This window comes from Lagenorhynchus albirostris, chromosome X, assembly GCF_949774975.1.
Source record: "Lagenorhynchus albirostris chromosome X, mLagAlb1.1, whole genome shotgun sequence".
In the NCBI taxonomy this organism is placed as follows: Eukaryota; Metazoa; Chordata; class Mammalia; order Artiodactyla; family Delphinidae; genus Lagenorhynchus; species Lagenorhynchus albirostris.
The window spans coordinates 72409285-72421474 of NC_083116.1; the positions used below are offsets into that span (position 1 = coordinate 72409285).

At 39.8% G+C, this 12190-nt stretch overlaps 1 protein-coding gene across 1 annotated transcript in view; it reads right to left on the reverse strand.

The window, feature by feature from the left end:
- The window catches only part of KIF4A (kinesin family member 4A), a 126286-nt gene that overhangs the window by 69579 nt on the left and 44517 nt on the right, over positions 1–12190 (reverse strand). Inside the window, exons 7-8 of the mRNA XM_060138622.1 lie at positions 6317–6433; positions 5510–5685 (exon numbers count right to left, since the gene is read on the reverse strand). Of these exons, the coding sequence (XP_059994605.1) occupies positions 5510–5685; positions 6317–6433 (293 nt within the window). The remainder of the gene's footprint in view (positions 1–5509; positions 5686–6316; positions 6434–12190) is intronic.

Genomic DNA, 12190 nt, shown 5'->3' on the forward strand with positions numbered 1-12190 from the left:
AGAGTCTTACCCACTGGACCACCAGGCAAGTTCCAGAGAACCTACTTTTTTAAAAAAATCAAACTTAGGGACTTCCCTGGGGGCGCAGTGGTTAAGAATCTGCCTGCAAGTGCAGGGGCCACGGGTTCGAGCCCTGGTCCGGGAGGACCCCACATGCTACGGAGCAGCTAAGCCCGTGTGCCACAACTACTGAGCCTGTGCTCGAGAGCCTGCAAGCCACAACTACTGAGCCTGTGTGCCACAACTATGGAAACCTGTGCGCCTAGAGCCCATGCTCTGCAACAAGAGAAGCCACCGTGATGAGAAGCCTGCGTGCCACAATGAAGAGTAGCCCCTGCTCACCACAACTAGAGAAAGCCTGCTCGCAGCAACAAAGACCCAACACAGCCAAAAATAAATAAATAAATAAATAAATAAATAATTAATTAAAAAAATCAAACTTAGCACTGGGCTACGCAATGTGGGGGGTGGATACAAGAATAAACTCTTGTGGTTTATTATCCAGTTTACAATCTAGTTGATGAAGACAAGACTAAGGCCTGAAAATGTAAGAAATAACACAAGACAGAAGATACTAGTCATCAAGTATAGTTAAGTACTTTAAGGTTCTGAGAAGAAGCAAATTAATGAAATCCCAAAATAGTCCAAAGGAGGCTTCGTGGAGACGTATCTTAAACCAGAGTGAATGTGCAATCAACCTCTCCATTTCCTCTTATGATAAAAGAGGAGCTGCTCTGCTTGAGCTTTGGATCCCAAGTCTTCTTGCCTTCTGATAAATCCTATTCTGGGGACTTCCCTGGTGGTCCAGTGGTTAAGACTCCATGCTCCCATTGCAAGGGGCCCAGGTTCAATTCCTGGTCAGGGAACTAGATCCCACATGCCACAACTAAAAGCCTGAATGCCACAACTAAAATATTCCACGTGTCGCAACTAAGACCCGGTGCAGCCAAATAAATAAATAAATAAATTAATTAATTAAAAAAAATCTTATTCTATTTGTTATCCGTTCTCTCTTCTATATCTTTGACTTCTCCCTTTTTACAGAATCCTTCCTACTAAGATTAAAACATGTTCAAGTCTCTCCCATCTTAAAACAAAACAAAACAAAAGCACCTTTCCCAATCCCACTTCCTATCTCTTTTGCCCAATTTCTCTCCTTCACAAAGTTTGACAGAATAGTCTACACCCACTGCCTCCATTTCCTTTTGCTCTTCTCTCACTTGCTCTTTAACCTATTCTAACCTGATTCGTGCCCACAACATTCCGCTGAAATAACTCTTGATAATGTCACCAATGATCGGCATGTCACTACATCCCATGGACATTTTTCAGTCTTCATTTTATTTGACTGTTTGGTAGCATTTGGGTTACCAGATGCCACTCTTTCTTGCTTTTCCTTCTATTCTTCAAGCTGATCTTCTAAGTCTCTTAGTTCATCTTTGATCCAACTGTCCTTTAAATGATAAAGTTCCTCAAAGCTCACTCACTTTCTATTCTCTCCTTAAAGTCTCATCTCTGACTATGGTTTCAATTACCATCTATAAACTGGTGACTCCCAAATTTATCTCAAACACAGATCTTTCTGAATTTAGAACCCTTTTTTTAATGCAATATCACTAGTATTTTACATTTATTGTCACATCATTATTTCCAAAGCATGACAACACATGTGATTTCACTTGGTCCACATAGATTTCTAAAGCATTTACAGGGAACAAGGCTGTTTGATAGGGAGAAACTGGTATTTTATCTCCATTTTATGAAAAGGAGCCTTCAGGCAGAAAGCTTAGGGGAGATTTGCTGGCCATCAGTGAAGGAACTGCTGGTAGGGGGGCGTTGTTCCCTCCAATCCAGCTATCTCTCCCTTGCAACCTGCAAGTAAGGCTTATCAGAGTTACTATACCACTGCAGGGAGAAGAGCTTTCTGTTCTTTGATAAGCCACTACTGCTCCATCTTGGAGAGACAGTGGGAAAAGTCAAGGGCAGGATATCAGGAGACCTGGTTCCTCCATCAGCCTGCCCTGAACCACCTATATTCATTTCTTAGACCCCAGTGTCTTAAAATGGGAATAAAGATATCTGCTGTGTTCACTGGCTTATTATGATGATAAAATTAAATAATGAATATAAAAGGGTTTTTTTTGAACCATAATCATATATGAATGTCAAGGTGAGACAGGAAATCTGAAAGGAAGGGAGCTTCTTTGAGGCCTGAGTCTAGCCCCTGGAGCCAGACACTACGCAAGATGGTTTAGACATAATATCCTGTTTAATCCTCAAATCAGCCCAGGGAGCTGAGTATTACTATTATTAGATCCCCTTAGTTTTTCTGAATTTAGAACCTTTATATTCAAATATCTACTTAATATTTCTGCCTAGTTTTCTGCTATCCCAAACCTGGTCCTTCTTCAGTATACTCTAGGTCAGTGAATATGCAGTTTCACATGCCAGAAAGCTGGATGTCATACCCTCACCCCCTTATCTAATCCACTGGTCACTTCTTTCTATCACTTTCTAAGCCATTTCTCTCTCTGGACTACTGCAGTAACTTCTTAAGTGGTCTCTATGAGTCTACTTTTGCTCCACTATAATCCACTTCCACACAGCAGCCATACCATTTTTTAAAAGTGGAAATGATCAATGTTGCCACCTTGCTTAAAATCATTTTTAACGTAGTACATGAGGCGTTGATCAGGCCTCTGCTTCTTCTCTAGTCTCAGACTGGAACACCCTTTCCTTGCTCTCTCCACTCTAGCCACACTGGCATTCTGAGTTTTTCAAATGCACTGTATTCCTAACTCAAGATCTTTGCAGACATGCTATATGCCTGGCACTGTTCTAAATGCTTTACATGTATTAACTCAGTTAACCCTCACAAAAACCCTATGAAGCAGGTACTGTTATTATTTCCATTTTACAGATAGGGAAACTGAGGCACAGAGAACTTGCCCTGGGTAAACAGCTAGTGAGGTATAGAGCCAGGATTTGAACCCAGGCAGCCTGGCTGCAGTGTCAATGCTGTTTCCCATCATACTTTGCTACACATGCTATTTCTTCTTCCTGGAATCCCCTTCTTTCTTTTCTGCATAGATGATTCCTACTCAGTCCCTCAGATCTCAGCTCATATGTAACTACTTCAGGGAAGCCTTCTCAGATTAGATATTTAACAGAAGATCCTGTTCCATACTTTCACAGTGCCCTATAGCACACTATCCCAGTTTATAATGATATGTTGGTATGATTGTGTGTTTAATGTTTGTCTCCCCCACTAGGCAATAAATTCCATGAACGCAGAAACTGTGTCTGCTTTGCTTAACAATGTATCCCAGCACAGTACCTGGCACATAACAGTGTTCAATAAATATTTATTGTTGGAATGGATGAACAAATAAATGACCAGGAAAAAGAGCATTTTTGGCAATAGGAATACACATGAAAGAAAACAGAGGAGCAGGACTGAGTAAGGTATTTTACAATTGAGATGATTCTGTGAACAGGTAAATTATTTATATTTTCTATAGTGAACCCTAAGAGGGAAGGAAATAAAGGAGGATAAGGGGAAGGAAGACAACAGATTGAATGAATGGTAATTATTATCACTGAGGAGGAAGGCCAGAGACGGAGTGAACACTGGACAGTTGGGAAACACTAGATTCCCATTGGGAAGAGTGCTACACAAAGAAAACCTGACCCCCCCCGCAAGGGGTCAACCCAACCACCTGCCTTCTCAGCTCCTCTGCCAGAGATACTGAGCTGCTGCAAAGTCATACTGATACCACCACAAATTCATGTTCCTAGTCAGCTGCTTCTTCAATTTCCGTGATTTTAAGCCTTCTGTGGTTACCTCAGTCCCTCTACCCTATCATCATCTGCTTGCTTGCTCTTAGAAGATGACCTTACCTCCTACTTCACTGAGAAGATAAAGATCGTCAGGCTGAAAATTGCTCAATTTCCCTTCTTCTTCCTCTAAATTAGTGTCACTGTATTCTTCCTATCCTAACCTCTTTTTTTCTAGTCTTGGGGGCAAGTATCCCTTCTACTGTCTAAAGCAAAGCCCTCTTTATTTGTGCTCAGGATCTCAACTAAGAGATGACCCCTTATCAACTCATCCCTATTCTCAGTTTTAGTCTCTCCCAACTGGTTCTTTCACATGTTCAAGTCTCTTCCATATTTTAAAAACAAACAGATTTACATCCCTTGACCCTTGACTACCAGCTATTGTCTTCTTTCATCTTGCCTTCTTGAAAGAAGAGCCTAACAACTTCCTCCACTTCCTTATCTAGCATTCACTGTCCATCCCATAGCAATCTGCTCCTATCATTCCCTTGACCCTCTTCTCACTCCTTGTTGATTAAAAAAAAATCAATGGACACTTTTCAACCCTTATCTTACTTTACACTTTATAAATTTATACTTTCAGTAGTCCTCCTTGAAACTTTCTTCTCTTGTCTTCCATGAACCACTGATTTTCTTCCTGCCTGTTTGCTCCTTCTTCATCTCACTTGTCTTCTACTCCTTTCCCCCTTCCTTAAATGCTGCTGTTACCCCTGAGTTCTGCTAGGCTTCTTCTCTCTTCTTGTCCATTTGCTCATTCAGCAAATATTGAGGAAGTGCCTTTAACGTGCCGGGCACTCTTTGATCTCATCCACTCCATAACTTCAGATACCATCTAAATGCTGATGACTCTCAAATCTGTATCTTCAGTTCAGACCTCTCTACATTAAACCCACATACCCAGTCATGTTTGAACAACTCTACTTAGATGTCCTACAAGCCCTTCAAATTCAAAATGCCCAAAACTGAATGTCATCATTTCCATTTCCCTACCTGACCCTGTTTTTCCTCCTATATTCCCCGACTCAATGATTATTACTACCATTTATTCAGTTGTCCAAGCAAGAAACCTGGGAATCAACTTTGATTCTCCCTACCTACCCTTCCATGTCACATGTGTCACCACATATGTAAGCTCTATACATGCTACCTCCTTGTTTTTTGTTTCTAATTTGTCCCCCTTTCTTCATCTCTATCGCTACTGTCTTTAGTTCAGGCCATAGTTCTCACCTGAGTTATTATAATATCCTAATTTATTTTCTTACTTCTAGTCATGCCCACCTCTAATCCACTTTCTATATACTTGCTAGAGTAATCTCATTTCAACATGTTACCCTCTTACTTAAATCTTTCAGTGGCCCCCTACAGCTTTCAGGTTGAATTCCAAATCCTTTAACAAGTTATATAAGGACCTTTGGGATCTGACTCCTGCCTACCTCTCTTGCCTCATCTCTTACTGCTCACTTCTTTATCAGTGAAATCTCCAGTGCCACTCCCTAACCTTAAATATGACCAAAAACCTGTTAATAGGAGTTACTTTAAGATTTCCCCAAACTAACATAATGCTTAACCAACATCTCTAAAATTCTGGTAGAGGAGAAGCTGAGAAATAGGAGCTCTATCATTCCACTCACACACTTGTAATTTTTCCCATCAAATGTCAAGTTCCTTCTACCTGTTGCTTCAGATGATTAAGTTCAGCTCTCTGGGGATCAATATTAACAACAGGTTTGTTCTTGATTTTTCTTGCTCTGTCAGCATAGCGAAGAGTATTTAATGTTTCCTCTAGATTGGAGTCAGCAGGACTCACACAGGCTATCATAAGAGTGTGGCTATTACCTCCTAGAGAATCTGAAAAAGAACAAGGGAAGGAAATGAAATCAAACAAGTAGGATGCAAGCAAAACTGTCCGTTTTGGTTGGTGACTTCAATCTCAGAGCTGTAAGAAAAAAATTCTTAAGTATCTACAAGTTTTCTATTGTGTCAATATAAAAACATTAAGATTTTTGTTGTATAAAATGATATAGTTTAGAATCCTATTGCATGTGTCCTCGTTCTTAAGAGAGACTGTGACTTCAGCAGTTAATCAGGTTAAAACAAAAAAAACCTTACTGGGCCAAGTTAGGAGTCACTATTAGGATTAAAATTTCTTTGGATGCCCCCTCTAGGTAGATCTTAACTCCTTAGGGAATTCTTCTTATCAGCAGTAATAAAGGCAGTAACTAAGTTCATTTTCAGGTACAAAGTACTAAGTACAGTTGACACGCTACATACAGATTTTTTGGCTCTCAAAGCCATATATGAAGACATTTTTCCATTACCTTAGAAGCCTGCTTGCCAACAGGTCTCTCTCCTGTTTATCAACTAGACAGCTCTGTATGTAATAGTCCAAAAAATCTGGCTTTCTACCTGTTCTATCTTTCCTTTCTCAGCACTATCATTCTGAGTTACTCTCTTATTTTTAGAGGCACTTTGGGCTTACCTTGAAGCAGTCGAGTCAACTTGGAATCTCTGTAGGGCACAAAGCCACCCTTTTTGTCATCTCCAAGAGCACTGATTACATTTCCCAAGCATAGGAGGCCTCGGTTAATATTAATACCTAATAGCAGGAAACAAAATTTAAATTGCTTGGTAACATATACCCATGTTACCTGGGTAACATCTAACATATGCCTATCCTGAGAAAGAGATAAGAAATAAAGACCCTATAGAAATATTAAGTCAGCAATCTTAAAGAAACCTCTTAATCTTGTTCACTTTTCTGAGAGTGCCTCTTTTTTTTTTCAAACAGAAAGCTTCATAGAAATGAAAAACAACAGTATTTAAAAATCTTTAGTGTTCTTATCAGATATTCTTATGCTCCTTGGGAAACAGGCCACATATTTTTCCTAGGTGGTATAGGTAGAAATGGGAATAAACATGATGCTGGTAGAAGTTGGTGATATCCACTCTGATATTTTACTTTCTTTCCATCTCTTCCTCTTTCAAACAGTTGGTCTTCCAGTTAAGCAAAGTTCAAAGGACAAAGGTGAATGCACAATTGAGTCTGTTGGCACTTCTTGCCCTTTCCCATGGAAACAAAGCAGAGAGACAGATAACGATCACCATGACAATAACCACTTGTATAGTTATTTACAAGTGGTTATATACATTATCACACTTTTAATATACATTATCACACTTAATGCTTAAATTAATGCTGTGAAATTACATTAAAAGCTATTTTTATTATTATCATTATTTTAACTATCATTTTCAGTTTATTGATGACAGAACTAGCTCAAAGGTTAAATGACTTGCCTAAGGTCAAGTGGTACCATTAGCGGGTAAGTGGTAGGCCTGAGATTCCACCTCAGGATTGCAGTCAAATCCTATGCTCTGTCTATTATACCACAATGAAATACCTTTCCTCTTATTGCTTCAAATAGAGTAAAGGTTCTTTTCCACTTCTTAAATTCTAAGGTTTACTTTTTAAACATTGTAATAATCTCTGAGGTCCCTTGAAAGCCCCTGACCCTCCCATGGTTATGTTTACTATGGAAAGTCTATGTAGTATAATGGTTAAGTGCATGGGCAATGGTGTCAGATAGACCTAGGTTCTAATCCTGGATCTGTCACTGATTAGCTATGCAACTTTGGGTAAGTTCCTCTATAAATGAGGCAAATCTACCCACCTCGTTAGGTTGTGGTGGGGAGTTAATAAGATACCTTACACAAAACAAAGTTAAATGATATACAAATGGCATCATTATTGTTAGTGCTGTACTACTTTACTTATTCAGCCGTACTTTGGACTCCCTTATAACCTGAAACAATTTTATCTACAAGATCCTGAACTCCAAAATTCCTCTCTGCATCCTACTACTATCCTTCCATTTCTTTCATGGATCCTGTTCTTCACCCTTATTGTGGCTACAAATATACTGATGCCTTCTTTCTTTTTTCAGCTGCACCATGTAGCATGTGGGATCTGAATTTCCCGACCAGGGATCGAACCCGTGCTCCCTGAAGTGCAAGAGCAGAGTCTTAACCATTGGACTGCCAGGGAAGTCCCTATGACACTTTCTAATACTCCCAGTAGATCATCCTTCCTGGGCCTTAAACTACCTATTCCCTGAAGTCAATCATTTCAGTTATGTTTTCCCAAGCGCTCACTAGACCCATGACCTTCTGCCCCATGACCCATGACCTTCTGCCCCATGACCTTCTGCCATTCCCACCATGTCAATTCCCAGGCCTAGGTTAAACCAACCGTGTGTGTGAGTGTGTGTGTGTGTGTGTGCACACGCGCGTGTGTAAGTTTCTGAAAGTCACATAACAAAATGGACTGGATCCATCCATTATAAAACACGCTATCTGACCTTGGCTGAACCCTTGGTCAATAGACAATCTTCTCTTCTTCATTCTTCCTTCACCACAGCAGCTATTCTAAACACTCATCATTTCCAAGACTGGAAATCTACCTTCACTCTATTAGTAGATGATTTCAACAAATACATTATGGTGATCAACTATTCACAAGGGCTCCCTAACCTTCCCTCTCCTCACTTCACAGTCTTTCCTTTGCTGTTACTGATTCCTTTGTCCTCCTTGTTTCAGAGGAGGAAATAGCTACCTTTATTTTCCCTTCAGCCTCTGACAGTGTTTCTATTCCCTCCATTTTCCCAGGGACCCTGGATCCCTTGATCTTCCCCCTCCCTCTTAGATATTCAATTTATTTTTCCTTCATGAATTCCTTCTTTTCAGTCTATACACATGCTCAAATCTCCCCAACCTAAAACAAAAACAATTCCCTCAAGCAACTAGCTCTTTCTTTTCCCTTTATTGCAAGTTGGAAGGGGTACCATTTTTCAGGGCCACTTATCCCATCCAGGATGTGAAGGAGATCCTGCTGAGATTGATCAAACCTCACCAATGCCTGTACTAATCCTCATATTAGTTCACTCCTTTCTCTTCTTTCCCCCTTTTAGCCAAACAGAACATTGTGCCATCTTATTGGCCCATATCCCATCTAGGATGTGAAGGAGAGACTGCTGAGGTTTTTCAAACCTGCTGAGCAAAATGTCCATCTATAGCTCCACAGGAACAACAATAAAAGTCCAGATGAGCTCTGAGAAGAAATTATGGCTACTGTGATCTAAGTAAGAAGCACAGACTTAAGGATAAAAAGGCTGATTTTTTTTCTTCAAATGAGAGTTGGAATTTTGGAATAGATAGGAGCAAGGGAAATGAATGTCTCTTTGGAAAGAAATCATCACAAAACAGCATTTGATTTCCTGTTGTTAAGAGAAAATTCTTGACATGGTTGGAGATTATATATTATAAAGACTGGGAAGAACATGACTGCAGAGACTTAAAAGTTCTAATCAAGGATGGCTATGGAGAAAATGCCCAGATAAAATTATAAGACCAGAAGTTCCTCTTCTCGCTAAAAGATTGAGAACAGACCAAGTGAGGAGAGGATCAAGAATACTACTTAACAGCTTCGGGTATTTGTTCACGAGGGCAACAAATAAATAATAAAGTAGAGATTTTAACTTTAAAAAGGGACTAGAACTTCACAAGTATCATGGAGGCACGTTACAATTGGTTTCACAACTAGAATAAAAGGGTATATTGGTAACAGGAGAGAAAAACGAGGCAGAAGAGAAACGAAGCAGCTCTATATGCAGCAGCTCTCAACTGGGGACAATTTTGCTTCTTGCAGGACATTTGGCAATATCTGGAGACATTTTGGTTGTCACAACCTGTGAGGTCAGGGGGAGTGCTACTGGCATCTAGTGGGTAGAGGGCAAGGATACCACTAAACACCCTACAATGCCCTGGACAGTCCCTCCCCACCAATATTGTTTGACCCAAAATGTCAATAGTGCCACAGCTGAGAAACCCTGCTCTATAAGTGAAGAAAATATGTATGAGCCTAAGGCAGGTAGCACAGCCAAGAAGATTAGGGTGAAAAACAGAAGTAATATGATAGTATAGATATGGTCTGCCTAGCTAGAAGGGGAATGATCTATTACTGCACTAGATCACAAGACTTACAGGAGTAACTACTAAGAGGGAATAGAGTGGAAAGGAACTTGATTGGGAGATAGAATCTTAGTTCAAACTCTGCCTCTCCCACTTATCAATGTGTGTGACCTTGGACAAGCCACTAAAACTTTCCTTTATCCATAAAACAGGTGTAATACATACCTTTACCTCATGAGGCTATGATAAAAATCAAATGTGATCTATAAAGTGCTACCTACATGTAAGTTATTATTAATAGGATAGAGGAACTTAGATTATCTGGATATTTGCTAAGTTACCTGACAGTGAAAGCACAGCACCCATTAAATTCCTTATCTACTCTGATGACAATTTCTTCACCAAAAAGATACTGCAAGTGAAGAAGTAAATGGCAGTATCTTGAAGTTGGCCTTCAAGTTGACACACATGGAAGAACTGATTATGTAAGTAAAATGATGAGAATCTGGTTGTAGGGGACTGAGGTGCACGGTCAGACATCAGTATGCTAGATGGTAAGAAAACGTATCTCTAAAATTCAGGAAAAAAGATAGGTAAGTTTCTGGTACAGAAAGTCTAAAGGGGGAAAAGTATGAAAGGCTTTCAAAAAATAAAATTGTAATTATCTAGGCACATATTATTCCAATAAAAAATTGATACAGCTTCATAGGAACCAATGTAACAAATAAAATTATATACAAAAAGAACACAGAGAGCATTAGAGGAAATTCTGTTCAAACACAGGAGACTGACCACCAGCATTTCTTTCCCCCCTAAGATATCACTAAAAGGAATTTAAAAAGTAATAACCCATAAGATCACAGAGCACAGGAGAGGAAATATCCGTAGACAAGAGGTTTCGATGTGTTTTTAGAGCACAGGTAGAGAAGCAATAACTGACTCAGCAAGATGGAAGAGCCTCAATCTAAAGTGCCTGCAGAGGGACAATAATGACCACGACAGTGATAATAACAGCTAAGTTTATATAGTGTTTACTATGAGCCAGATACTGTTCTAGGAACTTTATGCTTATTACCTTACTTAATCCTCACAGTAGTCCTATAAAGTATGCATCAAGTATGATTATCTGTGTTGACAGATATGAGACCTGAGGCACAAAGAGATTAGGTAACTTGCCTAAGGTCACATAGCTAATAAGTGGCAGAGTCAGGATTCAGATGGAGGCAGTCTGGCTCCCAAATCCATGATCTTAACCTCTATGCTCTATGGAAATGAGCAAATTTGCTCCTTAGAGGCACCAGGTACCTTGGAAAGAGGAGAGACTTGAGGCTGAAAAGACGGGGTTGGTAGAAAACACATTTAAAGAAAGCTTGAACTCTCACGTCGCCCCTCCAGAGCCATGTGACTACTGTGTCCCCCATTCTCAATCATTCCCAGTCTACTTAATGGGGTAGTTTTTCCAATACCCACCCATTAAAGTTGGTATTCTCTTGGGACTGTCTTAGGCTCTTTGCTTACTATATATACTCTTCCTGGGCTATCTCATCCTTGCCTAGAGTTCCAATAAACACCTATATTAATGACTCCCTCAAATTCCCATCTCCAAACCAGACCTCTTTCCTATTGTCCAAAGCTATATTTTGTCTGCCTACTGAATAAACTCCAGTGGGCTGTGCCCACGTGGCACTGCATAACACAGACTTGAACAACACAGAATTCATCTTTCAGTGCAAATCTATTTCACTTCCAGCACTGTTCCTTTTCATTGTCTCATCACCTAAACAGTCGGATATCCAACAAACAACAAACCTGTGACATCCTGGACTCTCCCTCTTTTCTCACCCCACACATTTGAGTCCTTATCATCATTTAGTGAATATGTTCAATATTCTAGGCACTGTGCTAGGCATTAGAGGTAGAAAGATGAATAAGTCACAATCCCTACTCTCGAGGAGTTAAAAATCTAAAGGGAGATAGACACACCAACAAAAACTATTTGCAAATATAATGTTAAAGGAAAAGGTAAGTATAGTAAAAATGGGTTCTCATAGGAGTGGGAATTGAAAATTTGAGCTGAACTGTGAAGAATGACTAGGACAATGCTGATGGAGGAGGGAAGAGTGGGAAAGAAGAATGTAAGGTTATTCCAGGCAAAGAAGTAACATATGTCAAGGCACATATTTGTGAGAGAGCAACATACATTTAGGAACTACAGGGAGTTCAACAGTTATGAGATAGAGAGTATCTCATGCAAGTTATGAGATAGAGAGTAACAAATAATGAGGCCAGAGGACAGTTAGGGACAGATCATAAAGAGCATGAAAGATATGTCATGCTCAGGTATTTGTGTTTATCCTGTAGGACAGTGGTTTTCAAATTGTGTTCC